The sequence below is a fragment of the Gambusia affinis genome, linkage group LG06 (genome assembly GCF_019740435.1).
Source record: "Gambusia affinis linkage group LG06, SWU_Gaff_1.0, whole genome shotgun sequence".
Lineage (NCBI taxonomy): Eukaryota > Metazoa > Chordata > Actinopteri > Cyprinodontiformes > Poeciliidae > Gambusia > Gambusia affinis.
The window spans coordinates 17,634,630-17,652,054 of NC_057873.1; the positions used below are offsets into that span (position 1 = coordinate 17,634,630).

General features: G+C 37.6%; 1 protein-coding gene across 1 annotated transcript; it reads left to right on the plus strand.

Moving 5' to 3' along the window:
- The first annotated feature begins 7,881 nt into the window (after positions 1 to 7,881).
- On the plus strand, positions 7,882 to 16,712 carry ctsc (cathepsin C). Its single transcript, XM_044120808.1, has 8 exons — positions 7,882 to 8,240; positions 8,522 to 8,667; positions 10,380 to 10,534; positions 11,269 to 11,424; positions 11,606 to 11,724; positions 14,005 to 14,136; positions 14,789 to 15,021; positions 15,284 to 16,712. Exons 1-8 carry the CDS (start codon positions 8,081 to 8,083, stop codon positions 15,548 to 15,550), a joined length of 1,368 nt encoding a protein of 455 aa, XP_043976743.1. The 5' UTR covers positions 7,882 to 8,080; the 3' UTR covers positions 15,551 to 16,712.
- The last annotated feature ends 713 nt before the right edge of the window (positions 16,713 to 17,425 follow it).

Sequence of the window (17,425 nt, forward strand, 5' to 3'; positions counted from 1 at the left end):
ATTTGTTGCTTAAAAAGAGGTTGAAAAAATTTGATTTTCTTCTTCTGTAAAGATTTATGGAGGATTGCAAATACTAGAGAGCATGTCTAAATCAGCCTTTGTCCTCATGTTATGCTGTGTAGGAGGTTTGAGATGTTTCTGCATCCTGTTTCAAACGAACAAATTACCTGCAAATTGCATTCTCATTCAGCAGAGACCTGCTCAAGAGCCATCATTTATTTTTAGGATTCATACACAATAATGTAGAAGTAAAAATGATGTGTGTTCTGAGAATCAGGTTCAGGAACCACTGGTGTAAACAAAATAAGTCAAGTTGCATCTTGCATTGGGAAACTTGGATTACATTTGTACAAAAAGGGTGAAAATGTTTTCTCTCATGCTATTGAATACTGGGTCAGCAAGTTATTATCACTGGGGACGATGGGAGGATTCCCAACTTGAGCAACATCAAGACACTGGAAAGTGTATCAGTTTTCAGGCCAACATTTCTTTCATTTTCTATTTTGTGACTTCCCTGTCGAGCTGATATATCAATTTAATGGAGGTCTACGTTATTTGCAAGGGCACAGGGTGTGTAGGTGGAGGCAAACTCCTGTAGAAGTCATTTTTGCCAATCTATAACACTCCTTCCTCAGACTGTCAGACACTTAATTACCAGTCTGACCCTTTTTGTTGACCCTGCTAGTAGTTTCAGAAGCTTTTAATTAACACTTCATCCCCCTTTGTTCCTTATTTTACTCTAAAAGTGTGAAAAAGGAATTTCAAAAAATCGGGACTCCCATTTTAAGTTTTATGACTGACATAATAGTGCATAGGTCCAGTTCATTTTTTAATGATCCCACTATGAAGATGTATGAGTTAGGGTGATGTCGTGATGCCATCCTTCCTTTAACATTTGCCATTGTAGCAACAAATTCTCTGTAATTCACACATTAGTGTTTTTTTAGATTATTAGATCTGGTAGCACAATATCAGTTATTGTCTACAGTGATACTGAAAGGATTTTGAACTTTAATTTGCCCATGCAACAATTCGTGTACATCGTTGAATCCTTCTTTCTGGTTGGAAAAACCCTGTGATGCAGTGAGTAATCCTCACACAGTGTCTGACAGCCTCCATTTACTGCTGCCAGTTGTATGTAAATGGAATGAGACTGGTTTAGTGCAATCGGGTGAGGCCTATATATAAAATCTGAGTGGGCAAAGGGGTGTCATGACAGCATGTGGTTAACAGTGAGTGTCAGGCTGTGTTTTTGTTTTTCTATTTCTGTGAGGATTCTTAACTGACTGCACGCCAACTGATGGAGACCTCCCATCACCATGGTGATGAACCTGAGATCAAATAAAATCGCATATTTTCCTGTTTTTAATAGGTGAGGACTTGGTTTAGTGCTAAAATAAGGCTAAGGTTAAGATTTGTTTTTGTTTTGTTTCTTTTGTATAAAGACATTTATGCAGTACTTCTAAAGTATAAGGGAATCATCATGTTCCTGGGGCAAGAACATACATTTTATCAAGGTGAAAACCTTTTGTTGCACTTTGTTCAGGTATGGATGTACTGCATGGATAACCAGCTATGATGTTCCACCAGATGAGTCCACTTAAGTGCAAACGATGTAAGATTAAACTGATTAACTTGAGTTTCTCACTTTGTCATGAGAGGCGCCACATAAAACACAAACTTGTTCTTGATTTTCTTCATTTTGATCAATCTGTATGGACAACAAACAATAGAGGGAGGCAGTGTTGCTGCTGAGAGATAACATCAGACACGCTTTGGACAATTAAAAACCCTTAAGTACTAAAATGATCATAAAACTCCCATTAAGGCATGCTAAAACAACACTAAAATGAGCAGAATGAGTAGGCTGATGCCTTTCAGACATCATGCAAACGTCTATTCAGTCAAATCTCATCAAGTATGTAACAGCGCTGATGATGACTCAACCACTTTGAACTGTTGACTGCTTCATAAATTACTTATTCTTGCATAAATGCAATAATAAATTGAATTAAATGCTGACAGGGCCAGACCCCATTTCATAAAATGAACTGAGAAGGCATCATGCCAATTTCTTCCCAACTATCATCATCACTAAAACTAAATTGAATGCATTTACTAGGCATTTAATGTTATCAACCAACACAAATTAGCACATAATTGTGAAATGGAATGGAAATAATGCAGCAGAGACAGTTTTTGCATATAGTGTTTGTTTGTAGAATGGTGGGTAATTAGATGTGTGGTTGAGACACCTCCTTTCCCCTCAACCTATATTAACATCTTGACTTAATTTGGATGAAAGCATGTTCTTGTGTTTGGTCAAGTCAAATTTCAGACAAAAATACAATTGTGAAACTGTGACAGGGCTTGAAAACAGATGTCTATAAAAACTCTCCACCCAAACTCAATAATTCTAAATTAGTTTTTCAGAAAAAGAAAAAAAAATCTTAGTTTATGTCACAAAACCATAGGTTTGTGGTTGCAATGTATCAAAATATCAGATATGAATGCTTTTACAAATCAGTACAAATGCATAAATAACACTATTATTTAGGTAAAAATACAATTTATATATGAAGCATATTTTAAAACAGCATGTATGTTCACCCAGTGTTGTACAGAAATAAGATAATGGGGCAAAGGGTATTGAAAAACTTGGTTTTTAAGAGACTTTAAAGCAGGAAGTGAATATGCCTGTCTAATATTAAAGACAATGTGTTTCAAAGTTAGGGAGCCACAACAGAAAAAACTTGATCTTCTGTAATTTTCTGCCTAGTTTGTGGAACAATTAAAACCAGCAGGTCGGCTGATTCAAGGACCTGTGATGGAAGATGAGGCTGAAGTAAACCAGAGAGGAAAGAAGGAGCAAGACAATTTCAGCAATTATAAGTCAACATTAGGATTTTGAAATTAATTATGTGATTCACAGGGAGATAATCAAGGAAGGACGTGACTGGTAAGATGGGCTCATATCTTAGTGAACCAGTTAAAAGACGGGGGCAGCAGCAATTTTAAGAAGCTGACGATGTAAAACAGTTTGCTAGACTGACACCATCATTACATGCATGTAATAGTTGAGACAAATTGAGATAAAAGAATAAATTATTCTCTTCAAGTCATACCTTGGCAAAACTTGCTTAAGTTTTGCTATTTACCTTAAAAGGAATAACTTTGTTTGCAAAACAAAGGTGATCTGTTTATTACATTTAAAATCTGAGTCCATAGTTTGTTACATGCTGTTTGATGAATGACTCGAGGGAACAAAAATTAATAAGCGGGGTCTTTGATAAAATAACCTCTATATTTATTTCATTGAAGCCCAAAAGATGTTGAGCCATCCAAGCTTTGACACCTTCAAGGCAGTTTAATAGGGGTTGGAAACTTGGATTATTAGGTGCTAGAAGTAGGGGAATCAGGAAGTTGCAATGTAAGGAAATGCCATGCTTGCTAGAAATAAACTCCAAAGAAACCAGGTACAAATAAAAAAGAAGAGGATCAAGAATTGAACTCTGAGGAACCCTTCAAGAAAGAAGAATCGAATGTGGAAAACAATGTTTGATATTTACACTAAACATTTGATCCCTTAAATAGGAAAGAAGCCAATACAGTGTAGCACCTTTAATCCCAACCCAGTGCTTCAAACGAGAAAAAGCAATCCGGTCCTCATTAAAATGCTGCAATAAGATCTCAAAGTACAAGAATCACAGAACTCTCAGAGTTGATTACTAAAAGAATGCCATTAAAAATCCTGAACAGTGCTGTTTTAGTACAATGTTAATCTTGCACTGAAAACCAGGATAGAAAACATCCACAATGTGATTAATGTCCATAAAAGCATTCAGGTGAGGATGGGTAGAAATAATTTATTTAATATTCAAAAAATTATTCTTTGTGTTTCTGTAAGCTGTAAATGAAGCAACTCTCACATACGTGAGGAAATAACTAACAAAGAAGAAGACTTCAGTGAACGGAAATTGAGGAATAAAAAAAGGCTTGAATAAAGAAGAAAACATGTAAAAGTGGCAGAGAGGAATCAGAGCAGGCAGAGAACAAATCTCTGGCTGCCAATAAAGCCGAACCCAGAGTTGCTAGAGTTTTAATTTCCTGCCTGTGAAAGCGAGAACTATATCAAGATTGAAACACGACTTTCAATGAGTCACTCACCGAGGCTTAGTGGGTTCAGCCTGTTAACATTCGAAACATCACCCATCTAGCTTCCCACTCTTCTCTTAGCTTTATTGCACGCATGTATGTGCTCGCCTGCAGGCATAAAATCCCATAAATGCAATAACCTACACATGGTCCCAAAAGCAATGCAATCACATGCATTCGCACCTCAACACAGCGTAATGGCACTAATGAGACTGCGTGACTAATTCCTCTTCAGTCCCTTCTTCAGATGAGTGCTTATTATGGTCTGTCAAGGAGATGAGTCAGTCCATGTCATGGTTACCATGGTGATAAAAGCCTCCAGCACTTCCCTTAAGTGCCCGCCAGCTAAAATAAGCTCTTTAACCCCTTTAATAACAGGGCATCAGCAGGCATTGACACCCACACGCAAACACGACAACATGCAGACTGACTCTCTGACCTCATTCAGCGGACAAGTGAGGAGAAAATTCTCCCACAGAGATTGTTAGAATACACAATTTTGGATGTGACGGACAAAGACAGCAAACATGGTCTGAACAGCATCTCAAAATCTCAGTTGACATCTGACTTTCTCTTGCTGTGAGATCTAATGTTCATTGTCATGTTGACTTGTATTCTGATTGCATAAGGCATTATGGTCTCTTTTAACATAAACAGCGGCTCATAAAGCGCAGACTTGAACCAAAACTCAATTTTGAAAACATACTTTTTACAGGATTAAAAATGTCTGTATAGAAAATTAAAACCTTTAGTTGTTGACACTTGTTGTTCTGCATAACTGTGAAATTAGCACATTACAACACAATTAAATACAATGTCATTTATTGGTGACCTATAGGCATTTTTTGTATGCAAAGCATACATGTGGACATGTTGGGGTAATGTTATACACCCCAAAAATCCGTCGTGACAGTAAACTACTTTGTTGGAGATAATATTTGATATCCTGTGACACTTCAAGGTCTGTTTCTGATAAATAATGCTAAGATGATTAGCTGTTATCTAATATTGATATAATATGCTCAATATTACATTTCATTGCTTATTATTGCATATGTATGTCAGCAATAACAAGAGATGAAACACATCAGAATTAGGCTTACTGATATTTGAAAAGATTAAAATCCAGGACCTTCAAAAACTTGTGTTTTTGAAGGTCCTGGCAATAATGCTCACAATTATGTAATTGTGCAGCTCAATTAATTTCATTTTAATTAGACTTAACGCTCTGATGTCCTTTTTGACCCAGTGAGGTCATCATTTTGCAATATCTTTGTAATGAAAAGCTTTCATCACTTCATATTTCAGGTATTCCTCAAAAAATATGTTACTGATATCATGCAATTAAAATTTTTAATTTACCTTTTATACATTTTAAAAAATAGCATGTTTTATATTATTACTCCATTCTTCCGTGAGTGGGTCAGAAATGAACTGCATTCATTTCCTTTGGAATTTAATGGGAAATTTTGTTCCTTACCAACTGTGACTGTCAGGAAACTATCTTTTTGTGAGCCATACACATTGAGTCCTAAGTGTCAACCCTCAGTAATATTTTACACAGCAAGAACTCTTACATATAAGTATTATCTTTATTTTTTACCTCACAAATATGTGTGTGTGTGTCAATCATGAATATTGTGACAGTGTTATTGTCACGAATCAACATATTAGCCTTCTTCAAAGTTAGCTAACACTAGTTATCTAACCAACAAGCAAACATTACAACCTATACTTTACTGTGTGTGTGTATTATTTGTGTGGGCGTGTCCGTGTCCGTGCGAATCTCTGTGTGTGTCTGACACCCTGGATAAGAAAACCAAGAGAGAATGTATTGAATGACTTGCAAAACCTGCTGATCAATGTGTTCAAGGTTCTTTCTTTTATCAGCTCAATAAATAAAATAAAAATTCATAATTATATAAATAAATGCATAAATAAATAAGCTGGAAAAGGGTTGAGTGCCTTTTCTGGGTCGGGGAGAATGTCCAGCCCCAAGTGGAGGAGTTCAGGTATCTCAGGATCTTGTTCACCAATGAGGGAAAAATGAAGTGGAAGATCAACAAGCGGATTGGTGCAGCGTCTGCAGTGAAGTGGGCGCTGTACTGGTCTGTCATGGAGAAGAGAGAGCTGAGACAAAAAGAGAAACTCTCGATTTACCGGTCGATCTACCTTCCTACCCTCATCTATGGTCATGAGCTTTGGTTCATGTCCTAAAGGACGAGGTCACGAATACAAGCAGCCGAGATTAGTTTTCCCCCAAATTTGTTTTCCTCATCCTATCTCTCTCCCTTAGAAATAGGATGAGAAGCTCAGATATCCAGGAGGGACTCACACTAGAGCTGCTGCTCCTTCACTTTGAGGAGCATCTGGTTAGGATGCCTCCTAGACACCTCTCTGGTGAGGTGGTCTGGGCATGTCCCACTGGGAGGAGACTCAGAGGAAGACCCAGGCTGGCCTGGGAATGCCTTGGGATTCCCCCAGAGACGCTGGAACAAGTGGCTGGGGAGAGGGAAGTCTGGGCCTCCTTACTGAGGCTGCTACCCCCGCGACCTGACCCCGGATAAACGGAAGAAGATTGATGGTTGGATGGATAATTAAATGCATACACATACATACACTTACATGCATGATACACATAGCATAATAGAATTCAGACAGTAATGTTAGCTTGGTTAGCCACCTAGTTTCAAGAAACGTGCTCTTTCACACACCCCTCCCCCATACCCCCACACACACCCACACACATAATGGATGTTGACATCGTCCATTTTTGACATTTCATCATTTTGTTTTAAAAATGTTCTGCAAATTGTTCTAAAAATGCTTAAAAAAGTGTAAAAATTTCAAACATTAAATAAATATTATGTAAAATAAAACACAGTAAGTAGCAAGTATTATACAAAACATTCTTTTGAATCAAAATGACAAAAATAGCAAAAGAAACAACTTTGATTGCAACCCAGGTCAAAAAAGACCCACTCACGGAAAACTGTATAGTCAGTCACTCACGCATCAGAGGGTTAATTCAACCAACACACACTCTGAACAACATTCATTTGGGTGTAAGACAATTAATATTAATCTATCTAGGCAGTGCCCATATTTTCTTCCTTGAATTGGAATAAAAAATAATAGACAATAGAAAATATTATGAAAAGTCTTTTAGAAAAGAGGCTTTTTATTAAAATGTAGACCTTGAACAATCTAAATAATAGTGTTATATAACTGAAATGATTAAGTGCATAATGAAAAGGCTCTTGCTGAATCTCTGTTATTCTTGGCGATACAGAACAACAGTGTGTTCAGCGCTTATTCACTGTTGATTAATTTGTGTCTGTAATTGAGGTCACACATTGATTACCTTTGATTATACTTCACAATACCTTTTCTGTTTATTTCCTCAATCAGCGTCAGTGGTCATATGACTACATAAAACCACTCTGGATGAAGCAAAACTAAAAATGGGAAGAAGAAACAAAGGACACACGGCAGCAAGAGGATTGCTGTCACGCACGTCAATTTTTGTAGAAAATGTGATTCATTGCTTTTTATTGCTTCTTGTTTGCCTTAAGAGTATGATGTCTTGCACCCACAAGATTATTACTGAGTTTACACAGAGTTTACTTAGGCTATTTATCAATGAATTATCTATAAAATATTAAATAGAAGTCAGCATTTTGGGTTTCACATAACTTCTGGGATACACAGGAAGCCGTTTGCCGCGCATGCGTCTTGTGACGCAAGCTGTGGTGAACCATCTTGACGGAACAAGTTAAATTGAGGGTAAAAGTTTCCGCCACTTGCTGCCCGTTAAAAGGGAACAATAGCAGGACAGGTGCCTGACATTCAGGGTGAACGCTGTTGTCTTTACACCGGCGTGGGTTTCCCTGTGTTTGTGCAGGTAAGGTAGCACTGAGTGAATATGAGGTTCAGCGCTGTTCTCGTGTGCGTGTTCCTCCTTTGGGTTGAGGGGTCATTGGGGGACACACCAGCTAACTGCACCTATGAAGACCTGCTGGGGACATGGGTGTTCCAGGTGTCCAAAGGGGGACACGACAAGACCGTCAACTGCTCTGTTGAAGGTAAGAAGCTCAGAAGGAAATGGCAGTTGATTCATTTTGATATCATGTGACTCATTGAGGCCTTTTTCAGATAAAGAAAGCTGACAGCTTATATCATTATAAGCACTTGGCTTATAATGACATATTGCACTCAGTGTTACATTTCTTTGCTTATAATTGTTGTTACGTGTCAGTAATAAAATAGGAAATTAAACATTAAAACCACATTAGGCGTTCTGATAGTTGAGGGGTTACACAGACTGTTATGAAGTCATGTGATTTCATGTTAGTTTTCTCTTCAGCCACAGATGAGAGCACAGTGACTGTGACCCTGGAGAAACTGTCTGTAGCCACAGATGAGCTGGGAACCACAGGCTTCTTCACCCTCATCTACAACCAGGGCTTTGAGGTGGTGCTTGGTGGCTACAAATGGTTTGCCTTTTTCAAGGTAACAGTAAAACAAATTCAGTGTACTATTTTTTTTAGCTCTAATAATACTCCAAAACACATCTAATATTGTATGTGTTGCTCTGCTGATTCACTCATAGTCAAATCTGTCATTTGACTATGAGTTAAATGGAAATGTGGTGGGTTTGCTGTTGAATATTTTTTTTTAAACTCTGTGCTTTCACCCTTCCTCATTTCCTACTCTCATGTACGCTGATCGTATATAAAGATTGGGGGACGAAGTTCAAAGCAGCCAAGTTAAAGTTAAGCCTCTGGTCATGTGCTATTTTCCTGTCACTCACATGACAACGAGCTGAGGGAAGTTTCCCAGCCATTTTATTTTCCAGCCTCTGATTTAACTTCCTCATTATCTGTTAAGACTTGCAAGGTTTTTTTGTATCATACTGTCTTCTGGAACCTCTGACTCAATAAACACCTGATTTGGTTTTTTTATTGAAATTGCCAAAGGGCCAGTAACAAGTGTACAATACATACATGCATTCTTGTCAAAGTCATGATTGTGGGTTTTCAATTAATAATGAGTCATTCTTTTTGGGTTTAATGCATATGCAACAAACGACTTCAATGACTATTTAAATCCATATTTAAATGCTCAAAATTTACTGTGCAATTGATCTTATCCAGATAGGGTCACAATTTTTATACATTCTCAAACATGCACATACAATCCTTAAACAAATATTTGTTACTATCATCCTGGTAGATTTGGAGACACAATAGAGCTCCTTTAAATTTAGTTGGTCCAGTCATGTACCTGGCATTTAGCATAGTCCAGAAAGTTTCAGAAGACTTGAGGTCAGTAGCTACTCTAAAGGTTTAACGTAATACTGCTTTATGAGTTCTTACCCCAGTTTGATGTGTTTTCTTCATTTTTAGTGTTCTTATAAATTTTATGGTACAGCACCACCGCTTGCAGCAAACTGTAGCCTCAGCATGATGCTGCTTCTACCATTCCAGAGAGTTTTAATGTTCTTTGCGTTCTTATCATTGTGGCCAAGTAGCTTAATCTTTGGCTTTTCTGACCATAAAATCATTTTGAATGTTTTATCTTATTCCCTTTCATCTGAGGTAACTGTTTTTGACAGATGAGAAAAGCATTGAAACTGGTTTTGAAGTAGACAAATGAAGCTAATAAAGCTGCTAGAATTACTTTAGAAAATAAAAACATATAGATCTTTTTTAAAAGTAGGGTTTGTAGCTGAAAACTATCCAATTTAAGAAAAGTCAGATAATTATGATAAGAAGAGTGGCCAAATATTGAGACATAATAATGTTTGGTCCTTGCTGATGTTGACAAAAATGCTTTTTTTTGAGAACAACTTTCTAAGGAACACTTATCTAAAAATTAGTTGGGGAGTATACATATGTGTATGCTAAGATGCATGATTTAGCGATTATACAAAATCTTTAATAAAGTCAAGGTTTTGCACCACATTATCTATAAAATTATTTTAAGAAGTTTGCTGTGTCAAACCATCTGAAGAACACTTCAAATGCTTCACAAAAGGCCCAATTTTTGAGTATATGTGAAGTTGTCACTGGTGCTGAGTTTGCATATAAAGAACACTATTTAAAGAAGTTACTGTTAATAATTTACCTTTTAAAGGTGCTGTTTTTGCAGAGAAGTACAGTGTGTGTTTGTGTGTGTATAAGACTAGAAGTCATAATTTGTTTGTCTGCTGACTCTTGCAGTACACCCAGGAAGGCTCCAAGGTGACCAGCTACTGTGACCAAACCCTGCCAGGATGGGTCCACGATGTGCTGGGGCGCAACTGGGCCTGTTTTGTGGGCAAGAGGGTGAAGTCTGTGCCACCCAGAGCAGATTCTAAACCGGTCTTCAGCAGCGGGTACCTAAGTTACGACCAGTTGGGACTATTTTGTCAAAGTACACGTGATAGAAATTCGAACTGGTAATCATAACCTGCAAGGGATCCAGAGGAATGCAAGAAGAGCTAATTTGCAATTCTTACATTTCTGCTTCTTATTAGAGTTTCTCTTCCTCAGTAGTTCCCCTCATGTGTGTGAGGAAACCTTATCTAACTATCTGACTTTAGCTATGAAAGCCTGAGCATACAGTTTCTGGTCACATGAAGCTGCTTTCTGTGATAACATGATTCAAGGCAAGAGTTTTGTTTGCAGAAAGTTTAGTAAAATGTCTCCACTGTTTTGTACCTCCAACTGAATTTTTTCTTTCTATCTTTTTCTCACATACATTCTCAATTGCACACAGAATGACACTTGAAATTTTTTATTTCTGGTAATTTAGATGATTGTCAGTTTATAGTTAGTAAAGAAACAATATGGTAGAGATTAGAGTATTACAAGATATCAATAAAACACTTTTACTACAGAAATGTAGGCTTAATGAAAATTATGTGGCCTATCTGCTTGGATGTTATTTTAATATGAGAGACAAGCCTAATTGGATCCTATATGTTATGTTTTTTAATTTAATTGTAGATTTTCTGTTGGCACTGTACACAAACCTGAAATCTCCAGTATGTCCTTAAAGTGATTGCTTTTTCTTAGTTTGTTTCCTTGGATAAAATCTGCATCAGCTCTTTCATTACTCGTTCCCCAGACTGCTCCCAAAGCCGTATAAAAACAACTGGGACTTCATTAATTTAATCAACACCGTTCAGAGCTCCTGGAAGGCTGTGGCGTATCCTGAGCATGAGATGTACACTTTGCAAGAGCTGCATTACAGAGCAGGCGGCCCTGCCTCTCGTATCCCTGTGTGAGTGCTTCATTATATTCCTCATTTCATCCTTTTTGCGTGATAGGCAATGTGCAAATCTGATTTCCTGCTAAATAACATCAATTTATGATGATCTTTATTGATTGAATTGCCGTTTGCTTGCCACAGATGTGTGGCGCAGGTTTTCCCCTTTAAAACTGCCTCTTGATGTATTCTTCAGACGCGTTCGCCCTGCTCCTGTGGAAACTGGTTTAGCCAAGATGGCGGCAGCCCTCCCCGAACACTGGGACTGGAGAAACGTTGATGGCGTCAGCTTTGTTAGCCCTGTGAGAAATCAAGGTGACCTTTCATTACAATTGTATAATAATTTTGAAAAGGTGTTCCTTTGATCAATTAATTTCCTTTTTAAAATTTGATCTGTTTTTTTTTTTTTTTTATCTTTAACTTTTTGAAGCTAGTCTAAGTGAGAAACTCAAGAATTGTTTTAATTCAAAGGAACTGAAAATTTCAAGCACTAATATTAGAATGGCCTGAAGGATCGGATGCAGGTTTATGTTTGACAGCTGCCAGTAATAGTTTCCACTCGGAAGCATTTCACCACTCGCTTTGCCTCCTTTCCTCTTTGCCCTTCTGGGTCTGCTTGCTGCTCTCTTCTTGTTTTCTGCACACTGTTGTGTGTGAGTGGAGAGATTACAGTAGCGGAGTGCTTCGAGTATCTGAGAGAGCCTCTATAGGGTGGGGTTTAAGCATCTAGAGAAATCCAAAGTGCTTCAATGGAATAGCCCTTCAAGGTACTGTGGAGGGCTATGGAGCTTATTTTATTTTTATTGCATGAGTCGAGTCCAGTTTTTCACTAAAGGTTTGACGTATCTACGTACCAAATGTGATCTACATTTCTTGCATTTTAGTTATCTGAATAAATTACATGAAACATTTATTTCCTGCTTTGCTGTGTCTTTTTAAATGAGCAGATACTTCTGCTAAGTGTTTCCAGCTGGAGAAGAGAAATTACATGTTGCAGCGGGGTTGCTAAAAAGAGGCTTCTGCAATGTTCTCCTGAGGACTTTACACTGCCCAGTGATAACTCACTTAGTGAAAACAGTTGCTCATGCTGATCAAAGTATTGACCAAATTCTTTTTTCCTTCTGCCCCTCTATCTTTTGTGTAAGACGGGGGGGGATTTCAAATATGAGGCATTTACATCAACACGAAAACATTGAACATTAACAGTTGGAGAAGAAGCGTTTTACCTTGTAAATGTATCTATAATGACATGGATGAGAAATGTCCCTGCATAATCGAGCTTGAAATCTATTGCCTCCCTGCTGCTCTGTTTTTGTAGAGCATTCTTCTTTTTCTTGTTGGTTATTGTGAGCTCTGCTTGAAAAATCTCAGGCCTGGAAATCCCTCCCTCTACTCAACTCCTGACAGCTCTTCACCTCAGGGTTAACTTGCTTTGTAAATAATTTATCTTTACAATGATCTGGATTTGAAGGGCAACTGTTTAGAACTTTCCAGGAATTTCATCACTTGCAGAATCTCTTTGTTCTGCAAAGCATCATAAAAAAGCAGCCACCCAGACGTCTTAAGTGTGTGATCTATAGGCTGTGCCTGTGTGCATCACTGGAAGATGGCTCTCTTTGAAAATCTCCTCTGCCTGAGGAAATAAAAATCTGAATGTGACACTTGTCAAAGAGGTAAAAGAACACAGAGGAATCTGTGACCAACTCCGAATCAATCACATCACTTCGAGCAGCAATCAGGAGGAATATAAAACAGTCTCATGATGAGCACGTCCTGCTGATAACAGATTAGAGACGCATGGATGCGTTTCCTGTAATGTGACGGCTCTGGATTAAAAGACACTATTGACATATTGAAAGAAACGCACATATTTGTGATTTAAAAAAAAAAAAAAATTTCTAATCCAAATTTTAACATGTCTTATGAACCCTCTGTAACGCTCTGTCTTATGGGTTAAATGGATTTATTTTTTTTTATCTTGCTTCGAGTCTTCTCATAAACTGCAGAACTTTGTGAAACTATGGATCAAAATGAAGGTCTGTTTTACCTTATTGCTACTAATAAGCTGAAGGCTTTAGTCCCACAGATACTCTCCACTGTCTCACCCTGAATCATTACTGCAATTAAATCGCCCTGCACATCCCTGTGGCCTCTGCTCCTTACCCAATTTGTTCCTTTAGATCATTTTATTAGCAACCTAATGCCTGACACATGTACATAAACTTTGTTTAATCTGTTCTCTGTGACTGCCTCATTCTATTGGTATGCATACCTCGTCATGGTCAGATAAGTGTGCTGTGGCAAGAGTATCAAAAAACATTTGGCGCTGAATTTAGTCCAAAAAATACTTTATTATTATTATTGTAGCTGCCCCAATAAAACCATTCTGTTATATGGAAATATACAGCTTAAAGTCACTTTGCACTGACCTGCTAGGCACAAGTCAGTGGCTGCTGGGGACAGAATATTATATATATTATGTGTTAACTTTTGCATGTAGTGGGGAGAAGGCACAGTGAAAAGACAGCTTTTTAAAAGATGCTATGTTGTTATTTCTCATAGCAGTGTTTTCTCTCCATCTTTGTTGTGTTTTAGCATCCTGCGGCAGCTGCTACTCCTTCGCCGCCATGGGAATGCTGGAAGCTCGAGTTCGGATCCTCACCAACAACAGCGATAGCCCTGTCCTCAGTCCTCAACAAGTGGTCTCCTGCTCTGAATACTCTCAAGGTAAAGTAATGCTCTAAAACAGTGGTACCCAACCTTTTTATTACTGCAGACCGGTCAAGACTTGGCAATTTTGCCGTGGGGGGGCAGACGTCAGATAATGAATGCTTCTGCATGTTGGTGTTCCCGCTAAAGTGTTTTTTTTTTGGGGGGGGGGGGGGGTTTGCCCCAATTTTCCCTTTACGACAATCATGCAAAGTCCTGCAGTGTGTGGTGTGTTACGTGGTGTGTTGAATATGCCCAATCTAAAATCGCAAAGAAACTTTCCAAAGACATCTGATCTGTTTCTTACTCATTTTGCTGCTTGTGGGCTCAATATTGGTGTGCAAGACGTAACCGAGAGAATCCGGTTAGAGGATTTTCAAAATAAAACATCCTCCAAACTCAAATAATACATAAAACGGAAATATTGAATTATTTCTTGCACGTCCCGGTACCAATTGGTCCACGGACAGGTACCGGTCTGCAGCCCGGGAGTTGGAGACCACTGCTCTAAAAGATATTATTTCTAATGCAAATGAAAGCATTTTCTGCTAAAGCCGATGTAGATTATTTTCTGCTTGTAAAATAATATCTGCAGTCTATTGTGAGATAAACAAACATTTAAAAAATGTTTTATTTACTTAAAGTTTTCTACTTTTTTCACCTTTGTAAGGTTGCGATGGGGGCTTCCCTTACCTGATTGGAAAATATGTACAGGATTTCGGCATTGTGGATGAGTCTTGCTTCCCGTACACTGCAAAGGACACACCATGTGGCGTGCCTGCAAACTGCGGCCGAATGTACACCGCAGAGTATGGATACGTAGGCGGATTCTACGGTGGCTGCAGTGAGACGGCCATGATGTTGGAATTGGTCAAGAATGGACCGATGGCTGTTGCTTTGGAGGTACATCAGCTGCTTCATATCTCTCTGATGTTCATATGCAAATCTTATCGCTGCTACAAAATATATTAGATGTGTCTCTGCAAGATGGAGATCTTCTTATAAATAAACGTTTGAAAGGTTATATATGCCAAAAGTTTTATTTTAAAATATGTATTACTGTGGATTGTGATATTAATCTAAACAAAAAGATAACATTAACCTCATGCAACAAAACAAAATGGTAGGAAAAGGTGAACTATTATTAATTAGTGTTTGTCTACAGGTGTACCCTGACTTCATGGCCTACAAAGGAGGCATCTACCACCACACAGGACTTGCAGACTCCATCAATCCCTTTGAGCTGACCAACCACGCAGTGCTGCTGGTGGGCTACGGCCGCTGCCATAAGACCGGACAGAAGTACTGGATTGTCAAGAACAGCTGGGGGGCCCAATGGGGCGAGGACGGCTACTTCCGAATTCGCCGGGGAAGCGACGAGTGCGCTATCGAGAGCATCGCAGTCGCAGCCAAACCCATCCCCAAAATATAGATGCTTGTTAGTCAAAATCCGAACAAATGAGTGCCTTGATCACAATTCTGAATCCTTTAAATTGAATGTATTTCATTTCAATCTTGGTTTAAAAATATGGAACTGCAATTGATCACATGGAACCCTGTGGTCTGGCTTCCTCTCATTGTACTAAAAAGGTTGCATAAAGGCATGAAAACTTACTGATTGAAGTTTTAATGGAAACATTTCCTTGCTACTTCCTATCAGTGTTTTTAGAGTTTTAAATATACTGAAAAGGGTAGGATTGTTCACCAGTTTTCAAAATCTGAAATACTTACAGTCTAAAATTATAAGATTGGTACCTATGAATAAATTAACCCGATGTTGAAACACTCCTGTATAAAAATTTAAAAAACAATTTGTATCATTTTTAAAAGTTTCTCTACACATTCTTACTTTACATCTTCTTATTCTAAATTGTATTGACATAGATACAGCTGATTTGCATCTTGATGTTGAATGTGGATTTTTTTTTTATTTATTTTTTTTTTTTTTATCCAGTGTTCCTTTTATATCCTTTTATGTTTGCTGAATTTTATGCTGTTAGTAATTAGCCACCTCCTAAATCCATGCTGTTACTGCCAACAGAAACACAAACCAGAATGGATTGATCGTGCTGTAATGTGTTGTAAATTCTACATTGAACATTTAAAAGGGAAATGATTTATCAGTGTGGGTTTTTTTTTTTGTCAATTTGTCTGGTCCAGGGCTTTTTTTCTCTGTCTCAGGGAAGCACTGCAGAGAATTGATGTCTTTAGTCCCTGCTTCCAATTTCACATCATTGCTGCCATGTTTCACGGTGGATTGCTCTCTGTGGAGCATTCAAAGAGAATTTCTCTCAATAAAGGGATGCATCAATTTGTAAAAAACAAAATGTGTTTATTTTGTCATTTTTTGCATTGATATGGTTTTTTTGTTTGTTTGTTTGTTTGGTTAAAGTAAATGCTTGATTTTGTTTAGAAATTCTTTTAAGTGATTTGCCACTCATTTTTTTTGCAAGGGCTTTATGTTGATCAGTTTAAGCACAAATTTGGTAAAAGGTAACAAGTTAATATAATATTCTGTGATCAGTGCAGTATTTTCTCCTTTTAACACCTTTTCTTTTAGTCGTGCGTGCAAGTAAAATAAAGCTTTGAAGTTCTGATGTTTTTTTTTTGTTTTTTTTTAAAGAAGGATAAGGCAAAGAAATAAAACCCTCTTGTCTATGCATTTTTCACAAGCTTTAGTAATCAGTGCAGGCACTTTCAAGAAGCTAATTTTCATTGAGATGGTGTGGGAGAGTGCATTTAACAACAGGATGTCTGAGAGTGTTACCTTCTACATCTCATTCAAACTGGGTTGACTTCACTAATGTTCAGGGATTTTAAGAGATATTTCATTGTATATAAGCCTGTGATTGACTGATCAGTATAAACTTGACTTGTTACTTTTTTTTCTGTGGGGTTTGGAGATCTCTGTTTTCCTGATGGCCTTGTTTTTGATGCTGTTTCATTGCCAAAATCCTGAAGGGTACTTAATTAATCAGGTGAAATTACAGTTTCTTGCTAACTTACTGTAATTAATTAATTATATAGTATCCTTTTGAGTTTTGACTTGTAAAAGGTGATAAAGAAATGCAGTTTACATACTAATTCCTTGTTTATTTTTTTAGTTTTATTTTTTTTCATTTTGTCACATTGCAGCCATGAAGTTTTGCATTATCTATGTTAATGCAACACAGAGTGGTGCATAATTGGAAACTGGAATAAGAATGATCATAGTTTTATACAATTTTGTACAAATTGAAATTTTTGCATCAATGTTCATATCAAAACATTTATATGTTAGAAAGCCCCAAATGCGACAAATACACAT

Bases quoted from the DNA above. Each gene is read 5' to 3' on its own strand.
- ctsc (XM_044120808.1), top strand. From the start codon at position 8,081: ATGAGGTTCAGCGCTGTTCTCGTGTGCGTGTTCCTCCTTTGGGTTGAG. The intron at 8,241-8,521 runs GTAAGAAGCTCA...TTTTCTCTTCAG, and splicing joins CGTCAACTGCTCTGTTGAAG to CCACAGATGAGAGCACAGTG. The intron at 11,725-14,004 runs GTGACCTTTCAT...GTTGTGTTTTAG, and splicing joins TAGCCCTGTGAGAAATCAAG to CATCCTGCGGCAGCTGCTAC.